The sequence below is a fragment of the Canis lupus genome, chromosome 1, assembly GCF_048164855.1.
Source record: "Canis lupus baileyi chromosome 1, mCanLup2.hap1, whole genome shotgun sequence".
In the NCBI taxonomy this organism is placed as follows: domain Eukaryota; kingdom Metazoa; phylum Chordata; class Mammalia; order Carnivora; family Canidae; genus Canis; species Canis lupus.
Genome location: NC_132838.1, coordinates 56,793,572 through 56,817,206, shown reverse-complemented (window position 1 = coordinate 56,817,206; position 23,635 = coordinate 56,793,572). Strand labels below are relative to the sequence as shown.

At 47.2% G+C, this 23,635-nt stretch overlaps 1 protein-coding gene across 3 annotated transcripts in view; it reads right to left on the bottom strand.

Annotated features, from left to right (window-relative positions):
* SMOC2 (SPARC related modular calcium binding 2) overlaps positions 1-23,635 on the bottom strand; it is a 158,615-nt gene that overhangs the window by 60,137 nt on the left and 74,843 nt on the right. For all 3 annotated transcript variants that reach the window (XM_072831208.1, XM_072831189.1, XM_072831197.1), the window contains exon 7: positions 23,360-23,434. In XM_072831208.1, the coding sequence (XP_072687309.1) occupies positions 23,360-23,434 (75 nt within the window). The remainder of the gene's footprint in view (positions 1-23,359; positions 23,435-23,635) is intronic.

Here is a 23,635-nt window from a genome sequence, read left to right as displayed (position 1 = left end):
CAGGATTAGAACAGCACAAACCCTCTGTGTATTCTTAAGTTAACCTTTCGAAGTCTGTTGCTCATTAACAAAGTAAGAAAACCCTGCATCATCACTATGAGAGATAGATAAAACAAGGTATACACAAATCCTGCCATATAAAGAGCCTTATGGTCACCTACCCCTTTCTCCATTGGGTACAGGATAAACTATAGAAGGACACAGAACTAGACCAGCAGAACTGTGTTTTATTGTAGGTTGATAAGACTTCTACTTAATGATTTTTAACCCTCAGAGCCAGTGAGAAATGATATTCCAACAGCACTACCTACATCTAGTTCATTGTAACAGGTGTTTTTGCTGAGACTAAAATATGAAATGACATTAAAAGCAGATCTTTTAGGGACAGCAATTTGGAATTACCAAAAGTAACTCAATCCTGAGGTAGAATTCTTCTCTCTTCCTGGAAAACATTACACAGAAGTCTTTTGGTTCTTGGGGAAGCTGTCACTTCTGAAAACAGCCCAGGGAGCATTTGCCCTGAGCTGGGATGGTTGCTTCTGTACTAAAGGGGATGAAGGGGAGCACGTGGGCCTAGTTGCAAGGGAAAAATTCAGAGATAAACAAACTACATACAATTATAGCAGAAGGGGTCCTAGAATCATTTAGGTCTCCTGACAGATTCTACAGAATTTAAAGAAAATAAAGTCACATTTCTACTGCACTTGTCAGCACTGAAGCACTTCCCACTTATCCTATTCAGTTGTAACTGTGGAGGACTCCTGAGGGGTCACTACAAGCTGGCACTATCCTAACCACTTCCTGTGAGCTCATAGATACTCATGTCTAGCCATGGATACTCGTGGATACTCAAAGATACTCAAAAGATAATCATGAGTATTCATAGATATTAATGAAGATTCATACATAGTCATACAGATACTCATGAAAACTCATAGTCTTAGATACTCATAGATATTCATGAACACTCATACATAGTCATAGATACTCACAAATACTCATGAATACTCAAACACTGTCATAGATACTCATGAATGCTCATGCATAGTCATAGTCTCAGATACTCATGAACACTCATATACAGTCATAGATACTCAAAAACACTCATGAACACTCATACATAGTCATAGATACTCATAGGCATTCACGAATACTCATGCATAGTCTTAGGTACTCACAGATACTCATGAGCACTCATACATAGTCATAAATACACAAGGATACTCAGGTCAGAAGCTACCTTCATTCCATTTTACAGGCAAGGATATGAGGAACAGAGTGAGTCCATAACTTGCCCAGGCTCCCTCAGCTCCATTTGGGCACAGCTGGCACACAGATCAGGCCACACCACCCAGAGTACAGCCACCAGCAGCACCTGGTCATTTCCTTCAGTCCTAACCACCTACATGTATGATGAGCACTGAAATCACCCACAAGTCCCCTTCATGGACACAGGTGCAGGGACGTTCAATGGCTTCCTAAGGCCATGCAACAAGTAATGGTACAGAAGTCAAGTTGTTAATCCCAAGGCAATGCTACTTTCACTCTTGCAGGAGCCCAAAATGTAGAAAAAGATTGATCCAGTGGGGTCAGCTGTGGCCTCCCAGAAGCTGGCCTCCCAGTCCTGGGCTCAGTTCACAGGATAGGCAGTGACCAACTCCTTACATGGTGCACTACTCTGTCATCATGTCCATGACCTTATCCAGCCCTCTGTCCATGGCCTTGTTGCAGAGGTGCACCTGACCCTAAGCTAGATCTGAGCTCCATTCCTGCCATGGCAATGCAGCCAATGACCACTAGGGGCGGCTGACGGGCAAGGGAGAGCCAGGTGTAGGACAGTGACACCTCTGACCACACAAGCAACCACTGGCAACCTCAGGGAGGCCAGAACACATTTACTCTAAGGTGCTCTCTCTGAGATTGGTCCCAGTGAGAAATTCTGACATTCTCCAATCACTTTTTAATCACTGGACCCAAAACAGCCAATGCAATTGAAACCAGAACCATTATTTATAATTGGGGCAAGAGGGGAAAAAAAACAAATGCCATGAAGTTTAAGTGCCAACAAGCTCTTGAGGAGATGGAAGCAGAGGCTCTCAGATAGAATAAGACGTCCTAACTGGACTTTGGCCCCAAGATATATATTTTTTTTAAATATGGACAGATTTCAAAGGGCAAACAGCCATTTCAAAACAAGTATCTCCAAGGATACAGTGGCTTGAATCTCCTTTCCAGGGGTTCTCGGTTCTAGGAAACCTTCAGAAAGGGCCCATCATGCTCTGCAAATAAAGTGTATCCCCCTACTTGCTTTCATAGAAGCATCTAAATAGCCTGAATGTAGACGTTTGGGGCCGAGAAGCCAAGTGTTCTCATTAGTAGTGTGAGTTGTATACATATGGGTCAAAGATGGGCCTCAGGCCAATGATCCTGACCTCAAAATCCATCCTTTCACTTCTGTCCCAAGTCCTCAGGGGAACACCCCAGCCCTCCCCACCAGGAGGGACTCATACTGTCTGACCTCCCACTGTGCTTAGCTTAGCTCATCTGCTTGTTTCTCCGCCATCGTGACCTTACAGACTCGGGCTCCTCTGCTTGCTTGTGATGTGGCTATGTCTTCTCCCTACTTTAGAACAGTGGTTCTCAAAGTGTGGCCCCAGGACCCCCTGGGAGATCCATGAGGTCAGAATCGTTTCTGTAAAATATCAACATGTCCTTTGCTTTTTGATTCTCACCAGTGACTTGTGAGGATACCAGATAGAAATGTGTCCTTGGGTACTAAACACTCGTCAGCTTTTAATACTGATCATATGTATTCGTAAATAAATCCACATTAAGAAAAGCTCTTTGAGGTCCTCAATAACATTTAAGAATATAAAGGATTCTTACACCAGAAAATTTAAGTACTACTGAATTAGACCACAAATTTAAATTATTTGAGGATAAGACCCTTGTGCTCAGTGTGAGTCTGTGGACTCTTCTAATTATGGTGAATCTGTGTCATGTTTGGGGTGGGCCAGGCCTGTTCCACCTACCCATCTGGGTGCTCACCACAGCCATGTGTGTGGGGATCATCATCCCTGCTGGACAGTCAGAGCCTCAGCCTGACCAACACACAGGCCAAGTGAGGGGAGCACTAGCACCATGTCACCACCTCTGCACCTGCTGCCCCGCTGCTCTGAGGGTGGCACACAGCCCCCAGGCATCGAAGCTCTGGTTGTGTCTGATCCAGGAGAGCTGAGATCAGTGAAATCCATGCACTTGAGTGCAGACCCCAGACAGGACCATGACCTTACGAAGGGGACAGTCACACAGAGAGCAGTCATCCCAATGAAAGAGGCAAGGGAGTCCTGGGGGACACTCACTTGCGGAGAAAGAGCTGGATTGGCGAGCTGCGTCCCGAACCTGCCCCAGCCCGGAAGGCCGGCCCAACGCCCGGGCAGGTTTCCCTCGGCCGCAGGGATGGCCTCACGCTGCTCAGCATAGTTTATTTTTCAGTGTTTATGGCCGATTCAAATGGTTCTGCCTGCGTTTTGCTTTTCTCCCTGAAGCCAGACCCTCCGCTTGGCTCTGCCTTCTTCATGAAGACACCCGGCCTCTGATGGGCTTCTCCATCGTCTTCGTCAGGGCAACGAGGGGCACGTCTTCCCGTGTCCCCATAGTCCTCCTGCTGCTGTTGGGAGGGTCCCCATGTCCTGGCAGAGGCACCTCCGACCTCACCCGAGTGATGCGCAAAGTGTGTGCCTTCCAGCAGGACATTAACAGACGTGTTGGGCGAGACTTGGAACCCAGGAGGGAAAGATTATCATCAAAGGCGAATCGAAAACACACATCTGATGCTCGTTTTGTGACCTGATATCTACATTAATTCTCAGTCACAGAACAACTGTTTTTGGATGTGAGGCTGCAGAAATAGGGAGCTCGTGGACCACCCGTCCAGTCCTCGTGACAAGGGACCCTGCCAGGCTGGCCCCCACCCCGTCTCAGCTCGCCTCCCCCAGACGCTCACCCTCCTGCGGGGCCCGGGGACCGCACGCTCGCGGCTCTCCCTGACAAGGAGAGAGAACCTAAAAACACGTTTTGGCAGAAGTGTTCAAACAGAGCAGAGTCTAAATATTTAACTTTTGCAGATCACTGTGCACAGGAAACGGCAAGTCTGGCACAGAGTCACCTAATAAGGCAACATTTGCGCTAGTTTATGCAAAGGGCAGCCGCCGGCCTGCTGGCCGCCTTCACACACGCATTACACTCGGGGCGCCTAGTGTGATTTGGAAAGCAGAGCCCTCCTGGCGTCTGCAGCGAGAGAACACGGGGTGCGGCCTCACGGAGGTCAGGGAGGCCAGGACCCGGGGCTGGTGGTGAGAGGTCACCTGGCACAGGCACCGAGCCACCGGGCTGCCACACAGATGATTTCCCTGAGTGTGGTGCACCCAGTCTGAGGCACTCAGGAGCAAACCTGAGCTCCAAACATTCAGCTGGAACTTTCTGGAAAACATCTGTCCCCTTCATCCACCTGCACCCAAGGCTGTACCTTACTGGCTCAATGCTCCTCAGTGCTCCCACTTGAGTCCTGCTATTTGAGGCAACCTGAGTGCACAGGGCACGTGTCACCTCCTCACACCGAAGTCCTGTGGGTTCACATCTCAGTGTCCCCTCCCTGCGGCCCAAACGGTCCTGCTGAGACTCAGGCATGCGGTCACTTACCCAACCTCTGTTTCTCCCAACCCATGCCACCGTGATCCCAGTGACCGCCCCCAGCACTGCCTCCCCTGCATGGTGTGCCAGGTACCCCAGCCACCCCAAACTAGGTTTCTCAGCCACAGAGAGCCTGGTGATAGCTATGTCCTTCCTAGTAGGGTGTGGAGCCACCCACTCAAAGGTCAGCCCATGCAGTGGGGACACCAGCAACACCACTGAGCCTGCCCTATCCCTCTGGCCTGTGACTAGTTCAGGGCTGGACAGGTGACCCAAGATAGTCTGTTGAAAATAATTTCTAGGACTTGGACTTAAAAAACAAAATCAACTAGATTGCTAGAAGGATGGTTGAAAAAACCCTGGAGCCACCAGAGCCCACATGTGGAGAAGTGCTGCTGATAAGGAAGCTGGTGCAGAGATGGGGGGAGGGCAGGGTCCCCAGAGCAAGGATGAGCAGCAAATAGTCCCTTGATACATCGAATAGTTTAGTTGTGCTACAGGTGCTCACTGCTGGAGCGGTGTAGACAAACTCACTCTGTGCTGCCTCCCCAGCCTGGTCACACGAATTGCAGTCCCAGCACCAGCGACATGGATGTGCCCTGGGAACCTGGCAGGAACGGGGTCCCCCACCTCCCTCAGTGAACCAGAAACTGTCTTCTGACGTGATCCCAGGTGCTGCTCATGCACACCAACGTTCAAGCAGCTTGGCTCCGAGCACCTAGAGCAATAGCAACAGGTGGACACATTTAGTGAAAGAATAAATAGTCCAAAAGCTAAGTGGCACCTGGAGCATGGAAAACATGCGTCTCCTTTAGCCAGAGCTCCCGGGGTCCTCAGGAAGTGCATCCCAAGGACATGATCGCGGACATGCAGAAAAGTGATTAAGAAATGTGTTCCTAAAGAATAGTTAATAATACCAAAATATTAGCATCAGTATAAGAATTGGCTCTTAAGAAACTGATTCACTAAACTATGTCACATCAAACAGTGGTGTGAAATAAAGCCATTAAAATAATGCCGTGGAAAAGCATCTCCCAAATATTACTGTGCAAAACAATCGTCTGGAAAACTTTATAAAGCCTCAGATTCCTGGACCCAAAAGATGCAGATTCGTCCACCAGCCCAGAGGCCTGCATCTCTCCACTCACTGAGATGGGCCATGGACCCAACTGTAAGAAGTACCACAGCAGAACAACACATGGGGACACAGAAAATGCTCCCTGTCACCTGCAAAGTACATGCATGGTGCATGAGGACCAGGATGTTGTACCCTGCGGTTATCTCTGGACTGTGAACTTACAAATTATTTTGTTTAATTTTCCTTGTATGCTAATATTTCTTATTAAAAAATTTGAAAATTTTGTACTAAGCAAGAAATGTTTCCAACTGCTAGTGTAAACATAGGCCAGATGCTCCCGGGCAGACCCCACTTGCAGGTGAAGTGAAGAGCAGCCCATGTGGGGTCTGACAACAAAATGAGGTACTGCTTCATACCCTGAAATTTCCCTACCCCCCTCCCGCCATTCAGAGACCTACCTAAGTGGGGGGCAAACATCCCCACAAGCAAGATGCTCCTGGGAATGATGGAGGGCACGAAGGGGGAAAAGAAGAGAGATTTAAAAAAACAAAAACAAAAACAAAAAAAAGCCCTGCCAAAAATAAGTATATAAGGCAGAAATAAATGCAAGGAAGCATTAGAAATGTTCCCACAAAAAATAGCAGTGTTACATTTTCCACCTATGACAGAGTGTTTAAACTACTAAAATTATGTTATCTTCAATTGTCTCCTCACCTCAAATTTTCTTTTCAAATTCCTTCTGGAGTCACATGGAGCCTTTCTCCCAGGTTTGCAAATGTCCTCCATGTCCTCATGGGAACGAGGCCCATGGCAGGTGCCACCCATCTCACCCCACAGAACATATGTCAGCCTTGCTGTGTTCCCTTCAACATGGGGCACATTTCCAGAGGGCAGAAGCCTAGCCCATGGCCTGCTGAGGACTCTGGTAGGATAGGCTTCCTACTAACAAAGACCACAATTGAACACGCACAGCAACACTGTGAATTGTGGTGAGCAGGAGGCACCCTGGGACCCACTGGGACACCTGGGTCAAGATTCTTCAGGTTTTTAAGAAGACACCATGGCCAAGATCTTGCATCCTTATAGCATCCTCCAGTTCAGCATGTAACCTCTCCCGTCCTTGCTTCTGAGACCTTGCCTCTACTCACCATCAATCCCATTCCTGGCCAACTACTCACCCTGTCGCTGATTTCTGAACATTTGTATGTCTTGGCATTGCTGTAGAGGCCAGAGTAGATGCCACAAACACACCTAATGGAAGCGTGAAAAAGAAGCAAAGACAATGCAATGGAAGGACAGTCTTTTCAACAAAGATGTTAGAACAACTGGACATCCATGTGCAAAAAGTGGATCTAGACACACACCTTACACCCTTCACAAAGATTAACTCAAAATGGATCATAGATTCAAGTGTAAAGCTATAAAATTTCTGGGAGACAGCACAGAGAAAGTCTAGATGACCCTGGGTTTGGTGAAGACCCTTTGGATAAGACAGGTGTGAGCCATGAAGATAGATGACTAGTAGCTCGGACTAAATACAAACTGACAATATCTACTCCGCAAACAATACTGTCACCAGAATGAAAGGACAAGCCACAGAGAGAAAATATTTGCAAAACGTGTACCTGATGAAAGATTGTATCTAAAATATGTAAATAACACTTAAAAGTCAACAATAAGAAGACAACTTGAAAAAAAAAATGGGCAAGAGCCCTGAACAGGCACTCCATCAGAGAAGATACCCAGATGTTGAATAAGCACATGAAAAAGATATTTGTCCAAAGTGATTTATTGACAAGTGCTGCATCCCACAACCCCATTTCCTATGTAGCTTCATGGTAACAAGGTTATTTCAAAACCTCAAGCAATGGTTTTAGATATAATATTTCAGCAATCATGAGAACACATCATGATTGAAAAATGCTTAAAATTCTCAAAAAAATCTTGAGCTAATAAAAAACTCTCTTCCCAACCAAGCATTTTAGAGAAATTTTCCTTTCCTTTTTTTGTTTTTTTGTTTTGTTTTAAAAACTAACTACTAAAATGAAGAAAATATCCTTCCTCTTGAGGCAGAGTCACACAAAACATGAAAACAAACTTACTTCCAAGTTTCCAGACAAGAGAGAAAACACGCTTGCTGGCCAGGACGAACCTTGGAACCCTCGCTCCCCAAGTGGAGCTCAAACAATTGTGAGCAGCAAGAAGGCTGTTAGAGAGGCTCCTTCTCTTTGCGTCCATCAAGTACTACTTGTGCATGAAGACACTGACCTCCCCTCCTTGCTGTGTGTCACCAGCCTTCTTCCCAGTGTCTCTGCACCCTGCAGGTGCGCCTCCAACGGTCTCTCTCCACACTGGCCGTGTGGAGTGTTGATGGCAAAAGCTGGCAATTCCCTTCATGCCTTTGGCCTAACTAGAAATTTCAGTTCTGAAACTGAAATTAAATCCACAATTATTCCACCAATGTACAAAGTAAAGGCCAGTTACCTATTGCAAAGATTTGTGATAAAGTTTCAGATGCTGCATTTTATCCACAAGGGGTATTACTGAGAATCGCGCAGAAATTGTGTCTTCAACAGCTCACACAACAAGGGCAGGAGTGGGAGCACAAGAGCATTTGGAAAAAAGTCCCCACTGGCAGAAGTGGCCCAATGCCTTTTGTAGTTCCATAAAATATGTGACTTTTTTTTTCTTAGTTTATATGAACTGTACTTGGCTAGTTTTCACAAAAATGGGGAAGGGGTAATCATCAATTGAAAATAGCGATTTTATACGAAATATTTGTGGTGGCAAAAGCAAAAGGTAAATTTGGGAGAAATTCTCTCTCTTTTTTTTATGCTACATATATTTTATCACATTAAAGAAAAAAAAAGAATATTTCCCCTCCCAAACTTTCCCTCCCCCAAATTATAAGTCTATATACCATTGAATTTTTTTTCATATATAAAAATAGGTCTCTGGTTCATTCTAGATTTACTATGCAGAGTAAATGTCCTAAACGTGCAATCTTTAACTCAATAAATGGATCATTTTAGTTAAAAAAAATTAAGAAAAAAGGAAGAGGAAGTAAAGAGCATTGAAAACAGGACTGTAAACTGGACAACTGAAGCAAGACCCAGCCACAGCCATGACTGATGTCGGTGTTTTGCATTGTCCTTCTAGAAGGCAGATGTCCTTGGACAGGGAGGAAGCGGCCGAGTGCTGTCTGTGCAGCCTCAGCGGAACTGGCAGAGGAGTGCCGTGTGGGGAGCGTGGAGAGGGGCTAGGCTCGAGGTCACAGTGGCTAACGGGGCAAGAGGGACATTCTCGGGGGACACAGATGATGCCTATGTCTGAGAGGTCCCCTCCAAAAGAGACTGCTCCTCCTTCTCTTACTCTTAAATTTGCCCCAAACAAAAATTGTAGTGAAAGGCCACAAAAGCCATGTGAAGATGGGCTCCCACAGGGGACCCAGGCCAGGACAGAGGGCCAGTACTCGTGGGACCCTCTGGAGGAAATTCTCAATTTTGTCTTCATCTAAAATTTGAGAGCCTGGAATCAATGTCACTGTCGCGGAAGAGGAATCTTGTACCGAGGTGCACGAGGGGCTACCAGCGTGGCTTTTGTGAGAATTGCTCTTCTTTATCCACCACAAATTCATTCCTATTGTAAAGGAACTTCTTAATAGGAAGATACTAAATATCTACGGCGGCCACAGAAAGAAGGATGGAGAAGCGTGGCTGAGACAGGGACACGTTCCAGGGGTGGACTTACCTCCACGCTGAGCCTTTTTACTGATAGGTTTTGCTTTTCATGCAAAATGTCCAAATCCAAGTCTCACTAAGATCATTCTATTCTGTATGTGTTGGATTCAACTGTGTATCCCTCAAATTCATACGTTAAAGCCCCAACTGTTCCGCAATGTGACTATATTTATAGATAGGGTTTTTAATACAATCACCTTTCAAGGAGGTTTTGATTGAGTACAGGAAGCCATGAGGGTGGGGCCCTGCGGTGACCTGGCCAGCATCCTCACAGAAGAGGAAGGGACCCCAGGAATGTCATCCACAGAGGAGAAGCCACATGAGCTCAAGAGGGAAGGTGGCTGTCTGCACCCCAGGAGGAAAGCCTCGTGGAGAGCCCACTCTGCTGCACCTGGTGTCGGACTCCCAACCTCCAGGAAGGAGAGAAATAAATCCCTGGTGTTCAAGCCGCTGGTCTGTGGGGTTTTGTCATGACAGACCTACCAGATGAACACACCGTGTAAACATTCTATGGTTGAACAAGCCCAAGGAAACTCTCTCTACGAAGGTGAGCTGCACGAAGGCTGAGCATAGGGAAGTGTATTTACTGAGGGCAGGTTGACGATCAAATGTGGAAGAGCAGGTTAAATGTGAATTTAGGGTAAGTCTATACCATGCAGAATTTATGTTTTTTTTTTCTTTTATAACATTTCCTCTTATTCTTCCCTTATTCGGAGGTCCTGTTGATGTAACTCCTAACCAGATTCACTTGCTCTTTTTTTTTTTTAAAGATGAAGGGAGGGAATCATCCAGTGGGATTAACCTCTAGGTTCAGATTAATCTTACATAAATGGGAGATGTGAGAGCACACCGGTGCTCTGGTGAGACCTGCTGCTCCTATGAGACCCGCTGCCCTGCCATTTGGATGTGGGGCATCCACATGGAGCTCCAAAGGGGGCTGTAGCTTGCTCTCTTCACTGGACGGGGCTCAGCTTCCACAGCTGCTTGCATGCAGGACCAAAGCATGACCAATGAACGAAAGACAGGTGAAGTGGACTTCATCAAAAATAAAAGCCCTTGTGATTCAAAGGAGCCCACTGAGAAAATGAGTCACAAAACCATATAAAATATATGCAAATCATGTATCTGATAAGAAACTTAAATCCAGAATGCATAGAGAAGTCGAACAACTCAGATAAAGTGGCAAATGACCAAATTTTCAAAATGCCCACAGGATTTGAATACACGTTTCTCCAAGGAAGATATGCAAGTGGCCAACAGGCACATGTGAAGGGTGTACCATTAGTTATTGTGGAAATGTGAGCCAAAACTATAATAGTACAAGACATCATACATAGTCACACGGCTATAACTGTTTAAAAAAAATAGAAAGTAACAAGTGTTGAAGAGGACGAGGAGAAGCTGGAACCCTCGTGCGTTGCTGATGAAGGTCCAAACAGTGCACTTACTTTGGCAGTTCCCAAAAATGTTAAACACAGAGTCACCATGTGACCAAGCAATTCTACCCTTAGCAAGGTAAGAGAAGGGAAGACGATGTCCACACAACAAGTGTACACAAAAGTTCAGAGAACCATTGTTCATTTGCCACAAACTGGAAACAACCCAATGTCCATCAGCTGATGAAGGGATACATAATGTGGACCATCACACCATAGAACATTCCGGCATGAACAGGGATGCTGCAAAGACACCTGCTAGAGCACAGATGCCCCTCATAAACAGCAAGCTGAGTGAAAGAAGCCAGTCCCAAGAGACTACACTCTGCTTGGGGTACACAGAATGAATGACATCTGCAGGGACAGAGGTGGATTCGTGTCACCTGGGGCTAGCGGCTAGCAAAGGGGAACGGGGTTTGGGGTTTATTTGGAATGATGAAAATGTTCTAAATTAGATGGTGGTGATAGTTGCACAACTCATGGACCATACCAAAAGCTTCAAGTGTGTGAGCTTTACCAGACCCCACAGAGCTGCTGAAAGAAGCGCACGGCATGGAGCGTGGATGTGTGTGGGTGAGTGAGAAGGTACAGGAGGGTGGCCGGAGGTCCCAGATAGGCGTCTCGCCATATGAGGTGATGGGGGAGCCTGGACAGAGGAGGAGCTTGTATTTTTAAAGGTCAGTGTCAAGAAAGCAGCATGTGGACAAGACTCAAGTAGACAGGTGTTTGAGGAGGCACAGAGACCACAGAGTCCACTGTGGTGACCCAGGTGCCGTAAGCTCCTGGCTTGAGGAGAACAGCAGCTACTGCTGGACACGGTTCAGGTGCAGGATGCACAGGCTTGCCTGCCCACCTGGACATGAGACATCAAGGAGACTGTGCGTCCAGGGCAGCTTCGTGTTGTTTGGCCTTGGCCTGATATGCAGGTGCCTTCAAAACATTTAATGTTTTGTTTTGCATAAATGAGTAATCATGAGAAATTAAAATGTCCAAAACCTTGTTGATGATAGTTAACGTGTTTATAGTGAGAGTTAAATTTTAATGTTAAAAAAAAATCACCAGAGATTAAAGAGCAAACTTATCTTGATGAGAAGAGTGATGTATAGAATCGCTGAACCAGGTGCTGATCCATCTGAGCTAACGTAACCCTATGTGTTAACAACACTGGAATTAGAATTAAAAACTTAGTTAAAAAAAAACCTGAAAATCTGAAAAATCAAAATGCTGCTTACTATGTAGCTTTGGAAGCCTCACTCCAGTCATTCCAGAATTCCAATCCAGGATCAATAAACAAGATGCAAAGTTAATAAGTTTGTAAGCAGGTGATGTGAGACGGTGCTGCCCTCGGGAGCCAGAAGGGCTGATAGGTGGGACTTCATGCTGCCCTTCCCAAGGAGCGTGCATCGGACTGGGGAGACGGCCGTTTTTAGCAAAGGCATTCCCAAAAATGTTAAACACATAAATATTTATGTATATAGAACATGACTCCACCTCCACACATAGGCACACATATGCATGTGTGTGTACAGCTACGTGAATGCTACAAAATTAAAACCATGACCTCATCCATGACCAGGACCTAACGCATGTGGTGAGGTTATAATCGTATTTGCTTTCTTCCTAAAGATGATATCCCAAGCTCCGTGAGCACCTGCTCAACAGAGATCACCAGCTGTCCCAGCAACGCCGGGCAAAGCACCACAGCAGAGCGAGCAGCTACAGTCCCAGTGTCCCTTCAGGCAGGGTGGCCCTGTGACTGAGTCCCCTGCAACCTGGCTGGGGCTGAGGAGGGAGCAGTCACCTCCTCCAAGGGCCCTCCTCTCCTCAAACTGACACCATGTGAATGAGGAGCAAGACTTGTAGATAGAAGGTGCCTGGTCTCTGCAGGACCACCAGGTCAGCCCGTGCTCCCCAGGGCTCCTCACCTGAACACACAGCAGACTTCTGACATCCAGGTGCATTGCTTCCAGCACGCCTACCTTCCCACCTGATAAATCCAGGTGTGTAATTCAGAAACACACCCCTGGGGGTCAGCAGACCCAGTAAATGGAAGCATTAAGCCAGTCACCAGGATTCGTGGTGTAGGTGAATTTTTGCACTTTTTGTGTGCCTAAAAAGGGAAAAAAATGTCTCCTAGGCCTCAAGTGAGGACTGCCTGAAAATCATTCCTCCCGTCAGAGGTGCAACAAGACTGCCGTCAGGGGGCAAGGTAGTCAGTACAAAATGACACGTGTTTTACTCTTCCAGTTACTTAAGAACTTCCAGAAAATACAATCAAATCTTATTTGTTAGTACACAGAGCCTGCATATTACTTACATGTTCTGTGTTTTGATGCAGATATTTTATTTAATATGTAATATTAATATGATATCTTTTTTTAGATGACTTCTTGGTCTGCTTTTTCATTCAAAATATGGTTGCCAGATGCATTCTGGCTTTAATCACTAGTGGGATTTTCAAAAAATATTGTGAGACACATCCATGCTGGTATTTATCTGAGACACAAATGTAGGATGCAGGCATATTAAAGGAAAAGATAATAAAGATGAGCAAAGGTAAGAAAGTAGGTTGCATCAGTTAAAAACATAAAGATTTTTTTTTTTTTTTAGAGAAAAATAATGACTCAGCATGTGTTTGGTTGTACATGGACACTTGCACATGTACATATCACTCCCGGGGAGTGATTCAAATTCCTTAGCAAGTGGATTAACATTTCTTAAACTGGCCACAAAGTCACTCAGGTCATTGTAATTATAGTCATGCATCATGCTTGGATAAAAGTCATGCATCAATCAGCAGTTTATAAGGGTATCTCACCAATTTTATGAACTTTGTCCCATTTGGAAGGAAGACGTGCTGGTAGCTGGCAAAACCCTATAGGACTCACCCAACACAAATAATCGCCCACAGTGAGGGAGGGAGAAGCCGCCGACAAGATAAGAGGCACTCAGATGAGGGCAGCTGTGGACAGACTGCCCCCTCGGCTCTCCCTGTGGGCGGGCGAAGGCAGGAATTCTAATCTCGTTCAATGGAGTCATTTCCAAGAAGACCCTCCATTGTTCAGAGCCCAGTCGATTCTGATTTAGTCTTTAATCTAAGTGACGGGGAGACCATAGAAACAGGATCACAGCGATGTGTGTTCTGTTAGGTGTCTACTCCTGAGCATGAAAGGCAAGGAGAGACGTCTCCTTCAAGTTCATGCCTCAAACACATCAGTATCCAAGACAACCCATGCACTTCACTGCAACCGGCAAACCTTTTCTCGGGGTATCTGTTACGTGGCCTTAGGATTTCTAGCACCTGAATTCACAATGTGGTTCTCTAGAAACTTGAACACACACACACACACAGGAGCCTCAAGGAGCTTCCTCCTGCTATCTGTCAAGTCTGAGACTCACCTGAGGGGTGAACCCCTGGGGACTGGCTGACACGGCTGGCCCTAGCTGGCCGGCGGGGCTTTCACACCCACGGTCTGACTCCCACCTGGTCGGTCTCAGTGCTGTACTTGAGATTCTGATGTGCAGAGAGAGATGAGCTCAGGAGGGTCACGCCGAGGGAACCCCAAACCAACCCCAGCGACCTCCCATCCTCAGTCGTCACAGAGGCCATGGGAGGTTCTCGGGAGCAGCAGAGACGCTGATGGAGGAAAGGCCACCGCTAACTCACAGCCACCCATGAAGGGACTATCACACCCACAGCTGCTCTGTTTGCGGTGATCCCACACACAACGTGTGTACACGGCACGGGCCCCGCAGCTCCTCCACGGCACGTGGTGCACCAGCCTCTCCAGGAATCCCCTCCCCATCTGGTGTGTCCCTTTGCAATAGCCACATAAATGGTGAGAAGGTGCAGCTCGGCTTTCAGTCTCCAGAGTGGAGACGCAGACACCTCACACCCGGGGCCCGTCCAGGGGCCTGACTCCTGCTTCTTCCCGGTGCTCCCTCCCATCACGCCACTTCTGCGGCCAGCCCCTCCCCAGAGCCCAGGCCTGCACCTGGTCAGGAGCACAGCAGAGGCAGCACAGCCAGGCACCCTGGTCTGCTCTGAAGAACAGAGACAGCTTCCAGAGAATCAGACAAAGCCATTCCTTGGCGAGCCCACTGGCTTTGGAAACCCGACACCCCTGTCCTATCAGCAATGCTGCAGTAGGAAATCTGGGACCCCAGATCCTGGCTAAATTCAAGCCTCTGCCACTTAGAGATTTTGAAAATGTGCTTCCCCAGGAGACAAGAATTAGACTCTATTACCTATTAAAACACGTAGCACTTCGCCGGATGCATGATAAGCTTTCTGTAAATTACAGCAATGGTTCTATTTAATACCAGACCTCATCAGCTCAACGGTGAAGTAGATGCGCTTCTTTACGTGGTGAGAACAGAAGCATGGGTGAACACTGGGCCAGTGTGTGTTCTCAACCAGCTCGGGGGTCATGTGCTTGCGCTTGTGACTATTTCCTGTACTCACACAAATGTCGCCTCCCGACTCTTTAACCACAGTTTGGATACTGAAAGCTAAGAATTGCACATGATTGAAATGAAAACTCCTCTTCACCATTAGAAAAGTCGAATCAATTCAGTTATGCACACTTTTGGGTAGATGAATTTTTTTAAAAAAGATTGTATTTATTTATTCATGAGAGACACAGAGATAGAGGCAGAGACACAGGCAGAGGGAGAAGCAGGCTCCATCCAGGGAGCCTGATGCGGGACTCGATCCCAGGACTGTGCACGGGATCACGCCCTGAGCCAAAGGCAGGCACTTAACCACTGAGCCACCCAGGCGTCCCAATATTTTTTAAATACTATACTTCTACAGTCCACATTTAAAAGAAGGTACTGGATGTATTTTCATACTTTAAATCTCTGCAAATAACTAAGATTTTATCACTTAAGTATCTAGTGGGTATTCTCGATGTCATTGCAATCCTACATTTGAAAAACAGAATAAAAAGGAAACTGGGGTAACAAATACTTTAAAACTTAGGAACGAAGAAAGAAAACATAATGGGTATGACTTTTCCCGAGGGAGTGCAATTTACCATGATTTAAAGCAGAATCAAAAGATAATTATCTTCTGGCACTAATTTTAATATGTGCAATAAAACAGAAATTATCGGCTCTGAAGAAAGCAGAAGAATGTTTCCACCAAGGGGGTCCCATAAAACTGCGGAACATCCTGGGCATCACGGACATCCCCAGGATATAAAACAGAGCTGTTTTTAAGAGCTCAGGGAGGAAGAAACATTTTTCTCCTGAGCAGGAGGAGGACACGGCCCCACGTCTCCGCCAGCGCACATGCACAACTGGAAAAGACCAGTGAGACCAGAGGCTTCTCAGGGCCGGGCCAGCCTGGCCCCAGGCTGCTCTCCCTGGGATCCTCGAAGGGCCATCTCCTCCACCTGGCATTCGGCTGTCAGAAGAGCCACAGGCAGAGAGAGGAGACACACTGAGTTGCCAACTTCAGATGTAAAGCAGCCACAGGACGCCAACCCTCCCTCCGAGCTGCTGGGAGAACCTGCCGGCACCCCAACGGCCACCACCTACGGCCATGGCCACTCAGATCAACCCCCAGGGTTAGCGCCCTGGGTCAGCACCCCACCCTGCAGTCAGCAGGGGCGTCCCACAGGGGGCAAGCGGGGTGCTGTGACCCAGGCCAGGGAAAGCCGTGTGTGGCAGAGCGGGGAGCTCAGCCGTCCAGGATCCGCATGATGCTCAGGGCTCCAGGAGCTGGCTGCTCCCATGCTCAAGGCCATGGAGTCTCCCACAGACAGAGAAGTCACACGGCGCTCCTCAATCCACCAGCAGCCCCAGGTCGTTAAAGGCGGTGGCCGGAGAGGTCAGCGTGTGAGCCACAACACAGAGAAAACACTGCTTCCCTTCCCCCAGAGCAGGGCAGTGGGCACAGCCCTGATTCTGGACCCACACCCTCCAACAGACACCCCCTCAGGGCGTGACTCACCTGAGTCCTACGTGGCTCGCAGGTACCGTGTCTCACACTGGGGACAAGTCATGTCCACACGGGGGACAGGCTTCACTGGAACAGGGGCCCTGGCAAACAGCTGCAGGGTTCCCTCGGTCGTCCCCGACTGCCCCCCGCGCCCCTGCGCCCACCCTTGACATCTGGGACTCCCCGGATGAGCCCATTGAACTTTGGAGGGCAGCCTGCTTCACTAGGTGTCACTGATTTAAACGTTCATCTACAAAATGCCGTCTCAGGAATATCTAGCGCGTGGCCAGGCAGCTGGCCTCCACGTCGGTCAGATGAGGTCCTCCTGCATTCTCACAGAAGTTGCTGGGCCCGGGGGATTGGGAGGTTTGGGGCTGGGCTCTGTGGTCAGGCCCTGGTCACAGGGGCAGGCCCGGGGGTCACATGGAGGCAGCTGGTGGGGCCTCTATCGGCAGGAATTCTGTCCTGAGACGCTGGCATGATGGGCCCCCAGGGACCTCACCTCCTTGTGCGCCACAGAGGGGATCCGGGCAGTCGTGGCAGGGGAGTGCGAGCTTTCAGGCCCATGCATCCTCCTGGCAGCCCCCAGCTCAGGAACGCTGGACGGGACGACCCTGGTGGGTACAGAGCCCGGGCTGTTCCTGATGCATTTAACGGTTCCCGGCGCATGATTCTTTTCTCTTCACCTGGGAGAACCATTAGCCCCTTGGTCTCGCGTCCCCCTGGCCATGATTACAAGTCCCCTGGAGGCGGGACCGTCACCAAGGCAGGAGATGCCAGAGGTCTGAAGGCAGAGGCTTTGCAGGCAGTGCAGAGGGCAGGAGCTGGGCAGGAGGGCTGGCGCCGGGCCGAGCCTGTGTCATCGCGGTGCACACAGCTCCCTGCACCAAGACCCCTCTGCTTTCCTAGGGCCTCGGCATTTGCTTGGCTCCCACTGACCATGCAGAAAACACGTCCAGGGGAGACGCTGCTCAAGTCCAGCCAAGAGGCTGACTCAAGGCAGAGGTCCCGGTGGGCTGACACCAGAACCCAGCTGTGGGCCCTGATGACAGGACGCAGAAGAGAAGCAGGCATTATGGTCTCCCAGCTGACAGGACACCGTCGGGGTGACCGGCTGCACCCCAGCTCACAGCTACGGTGCAGGTGCAGACAGCTCGGCAGCCTGAGCACACAGAGCTCACCGGCCAGCAGAACCAGATTGCTCCAGGACAGCCTGTGCTCCGGGGTCCTCCGGGGTCCCGGCTCTTACTCTGATCCTCAGGGACAGGAGGGGGCGTCCTCTCTCCCCGAGGCTCAGTGAGTGCAACCTGCACCCCGGACTGGGGCCCCCAGACTCCCCCAGACCCTGCCCTCCTCCCAGAGGCTGACGGCTAGGGCCCAGCAGGATGCTGTCTGCCCTCTGCCATGTAGCTGCACATTCAGGGGGTCCTCCCCTCATCTCAGCTCCCAGACACTTTGCGTGACCATACTCTGGCATCTCTGGGCCCCTAACACTCCAGAAACATATGCCACTTCACTGCCTGTAGATGCCCTTGGCCCCCTGCGTGTCTTGCCAGCCTCACGTCCCCCTCACCCCTTTCTGCTTCACTGGGAAACTCTTGGTGCAGACCCGGGCATCATCAGGCCCGCAGCGATGCCTGGGTGGCTCCTGCTGGAAGAGGGACTCTCCAGAGCGATGTCAGGATCTACAGCACCCAGGGCAGAGGATACAACCCTCTTGGTTTTCAGTTAAAAACCACCTGCCACCCCTAAGCAGCCCCTCCTGGGGAGAGCATCCCCAGGTGACAGGCCTTCCTCGAGTCCAGGCCAGGACCCCAGCCCCACTGGCCTGTCCTGAGGGCCAAGCAGGATGGGCAGGAAGGCACATGAGGGGCTCCACACACGGCAAGTCAGGACATGCCGCTTCCCCGCTGCTGTCATTGCTGCTCACAGGACGGAAGGACCTGCCCGTGGCCTTCAGAGGATGTTTGCTGACTCTCCCCAAACCTCCAGTACGTCACATTCATTCCATCCGGGAGTCAGAAGGGCATCGCTCAGATGTCACGGAGCCAAATATGACATCAGGAGGAAGGTGGTCATGGTCGTTCACTCCTAGCTCAATCATAGCCACTGTCGGAGCTGATAGAGAGGAGCCTTTGATGGCACGCCACTTCTTCTTGGCATGAAAATCTTAATTATGTCGGTAAAAATATTTTCAGAAAAAGAGCTGAAGTAAATATCTAAAATTAACCCCGATATTAAAGCGAGAAAGACAGTCTATGCAGGCTGAAAGAGGATGGTGACAGTCACCCGTGTCCCCCAGACCATGTCTGTACTGAAAGGGGTCCCGTGTGTGCATGTGCGGCTCCCACAGCCAGGCTGCGGGCTGCTGAGGACAACCGGGCCTCATTACCCAGGCTGTTCCACTTTCCGCAGTCCGGGTGTCGGAGGCTAACAGGCAGGTCCGTGAATCTGCTCAGATGCAAAGGAAGTTTTGAATTATTGTTAAGAATTACAAGGATCCCAGACCCGCAACTCAACAAGACAGAAGAGCAATCATGAGTCAATCACGTGGTAAGATCAGGAGGTCTGGGAGGCAGAGGTGGCCCTGGGCGGGCAGCCCCGCGTGTCCCTAGAGGTGTGAGGATGGAGGGGACCAGAAGCACGGTGTCCAAGGCAAGTCAGAATCCTGAGGTGCAGCCATGGCCAGGATGGACCCCCTTGTCTCCCAGTCCATGCATCAGTACAGACCTGGGCTCACCTCAGCCTCATGGGGCTGTCATCCTCTCGTCACAGCTTGCAGATTACCAGAATGTTCCAAGTGAAGACATCAATGTCCACGTAACGTGGCTTCCTCTTAATGAACAGCATATTTAAGAACATACCTATCCATCTGTGCTGCCCTGAAGTCTGTTTCCTCGATTGTTGCGTGAAATGGGTTGAATGAGGTAGCCTCTGCGGCTTCCTCAGTTGTGAGATTCCATAATTCCACTAACGCCTCCCCACTGTGCAAGGAGATCCCAAAGCTCAGCTGCCCCATGAAACATGCTCCAAAAGCTGAAGAAATCAGAGCAATGACACAAGTCTCTCCATTTCCCTGAGATTCAGAATTCTGTTTTTCCTTTGCTTTGATTTGTAAAAGGAGGGACTGGGCTTTGGGCACCGACAGGCCCAGCTCAAAGCCGCATGATTTGCAGCATCCAAATCGCCCCAGTTACTCTCTTCCTGGAATTTCGATTCTGTCCTCATCCATGCCCCATATTGCAAACAACAGCATTCCCTAGTGTGAGAGCGTTCCTTGTTCAGAAGCCTTCTCTTTCTCCTTTTACATTCCACAAATGCATTTTACATAATTCAAAAACCATGTGTCACAAAACCTCCTCTCTGGTAAAATTTCAAGATCAACTTTTATATCTCGTTCAATAGAAATAAAACAACATAATAAATGATTTGGGAAAGTAGTTGACACTCTCAATTTTATATTGAGAGGGAAGATTAACTAATACATTCTTAATTAAAACAGAATTTTAGTTTTATTCATTAATGTATAAGGATTCACCTAACAGGAGCGATGCTCTTCTTGCTAAATGAATCACTAAGAGACTCTTACATTTATATTAATATTGAATTTCAATTAATAAAAGTGCAGCAGTCAAGCTGTACTTAATTCTCTTTTCTAGTTATTTATCTGTTTGCTTTATTGTTGTTGTTTGCTTCATTTATCTTGTTTCAGGGAAAAAGGTAATGTTACCTCAGAGAGCCAATGAAACGTAGGAGCACAACTCTTTACTAATTTAATAAGTACTTACTGAGTCCCTACAATGTGTGAATTATCATAGAAAGCAGTGCTATATTTTCCTTTGCAGGAATGGTTCCTGCAATGAACTCCTCACTGAATCCCCCCACACATCCTGACTGCAGGCACACGGCACACACATTACGCACGGCAGTCATTGTCTATGTATCTAGTAGCATCAGTAATCTTACATTATTTTAGCACAAACTCACAAGGCAAAACTAGAGGGACTTTTAATTGATAAAGAAACGTCAGAGCAAAAGAAAAATGCATTCCCAGTCTGGCCTCTTGCATTAAAGAACATGAAAAAGTAAGAAAAGACAGCAAATTTTTTTTAAAAATACAGAATAGTAAATCACAAATTATTTGTGCTTTGTTAAACAAATATGCCTATTTCTACAAAAGAAGATCATTAGTAAAAGGATCTTTTAAAAATAAAAATTAGGGGCACCTGAGTGGCTCAGTGAGTTAAGCATCTGACTCTTACTTTTGGCTCAGGTCATGCTCTCCAGGGTCCTGGGATGGAGCCCTGCATGTGGCTCCATGCTGGACGTGGAGTCTGCTTGAGATTCTCACTCCCTCTTTCTCTGTCCTGCCCTACTCACTCTTAAAATTTAAAAATTTAAACATTAAATTAAAATAATTAAAATCAAATACAAATTAAGCTCATTTTATATTTGAAATTTCAATGACAACAGTAGTTGTTATGCAAACCTTATGGTTGTTTGATGTTCCATTGTTACACATAATCAATTAAATATTATTCTAATACTGTAAAATACCAATTTGATCTTTCTTCAGATCCTCAAGAGAGAATTCAGTAATTTCCTGTTCCATGTCCATAAATCAACTGAATGTCGTTTTTGTGTTCTGCTCATTTAGGCTGATTTAAATCAAATCCTAGTATAGGGTGCGTTAGGTAAACTGGTGTTTCCTGAAAAGCATTTTCAGTCCCACTGAATGGTGGAAGCCATCCCTGTTGCTGTAGGTTACGTAGACTATCAGGTCACAGAAGGCCTGAAAATCTGGTAACAGTCCATAATGAGAGAAACACAGAAATGCACTTATTCTATGAGCTTACACGCAACTCCATCAAGACCTGAATTCATTTCCTCTGACAAGTCAAACTGCTTTATAGAAACATACACCTTTCCAAGGATATTGTTCAGAATAATTATACATGTTCCCCAAGTGAAGCTTAGGTCTGGCCCCATTGCTTCCCCCATGAGAAGCTTTCAAGGCCCACTGAAAACACCACGCTGAGTTCATTTCCCACATACTAATCATATGCTACACAGGCAGAGCTAATGAGGTAACTCTGGGAAATAGGGTGACAAGATTGAACAAAACTAACTCCCCATTTCTAAAGTTCATAAGAGAAGTGTGCACATTAATATCTTTATGCAAAAGGAAAACCTTTTTCCAGCCATTTCTGAGAAAAAAAATTTCAAATTCTATAAATATGTTTTAGATTTCCCTGCCATAAGTACACATGTATCCGATAGTCAGACCTCTAGATTTTTCACTTTCTCATCTCAGCCCGCTGAGAGCTGCAGCCAGGAAGGATGAGGGTCACGTCCTGGGCTGTAACAGTGTGAGCTGAGCATGAAGATATGAGGCTGGAGGCTGTGATGGGGATATCCCGGGCAGAAACCACACAAGAAGGACCCATTAGATCTGCTCCATCCCAACCCTCTGACTGTGCCTTCATGACTCCCTCCTCATGTTGGGTTGTGTATCTATGACCATTCCTACAACAAAGAGTCTGTCCTGGGGCTTCTAGGGGGCTGCAAAATAGCAGGACTCTGGGATTTCCTTCAGAAGTCCTTGATGGGGTATACATCAGGGCGCAGGTATGGGAAAGAACCAAACTATTCTTAGTATCCTGAACCTTTTGTCTTTTGGGTATGTTTGTTTGTTTGTTTGTTTGTTTGTTTGTTTGTTTTAGACATGGGCATTCAAACACATTTGAGAGGAATACATGTAACCACAGGTAGCAGAGCTGTGATTCTAAGACTGCTTTGTGAACCTTTATGATGTTTTCACCAGACGCCAATCACAGAACATTCTCAGTATTACTGAGTCTGTGGTCCCTCAGCAGCTGAATACTTTAAACCTGGAAGGACACATTCTTTCAGTAAGTATTCATTTGAAAAAATCATTTGAAAAGGCCAGAGGAAGCAAACATGCAATCAGCTAAGCACAAAGATCACAGAACGAGTCCCCTTTCACGAAACCAGCAAAAGTCGTGAACCCTATAGGAGGCAACCCTTCACCTCTCCAAATGTCAAAACAGTCAGCTTTAACATGTAAAAGGCTGTCAAACAGTCTTTTGTAGCAAAGGCAATTCACATAGTTTTGAGGATTTTGAACTAAATCAGCCAAGTGTTTGGACATCTCTGAAATTAGGTCAAAAACAAATACTTGTTATCAAGTACTTCTATTCTTATACCTGAAGCTAAAGTTTGCTTGACATTTTCAGAGAACCCTTTTAAAGAACTTAGAAAATTTAATAAAAACAGCAAAATCCCAACTACATTTTGGTAGTCAAGTCGCAAGAATTATTTGCATGATGCATCGAAAACTGAGGAAAAAGATGGACTACACATGCTTAACTTCCAGAAAACAAAACCACTTCCTACATCTACCAAAGCTCTCTTCACAAAGTAGTAACATTGAGCCCCTTTTTACCTGAATTCTTATTGGTTTTGTTCTGCCGACTTTTAACTTGTTCGGTCCAAAGCGTGGGGTAACGTGATGCAATATCTAATAAGCCAAAACAAAATCAGAATTATTTTTGATGCATCATGAAAGCACAGTCTCTCAACTCAAGATCTCAGTAGGCAGCCTGAAAGCCAAAAAGTCAGTGTGCTAAATAAATACATACTGCGCGTTTTTAAAGAAATCATTACAGTGATCAAGTATGTGAGATAAAAGGAAAGAATAATTATATTTTTTAAAGTTTAG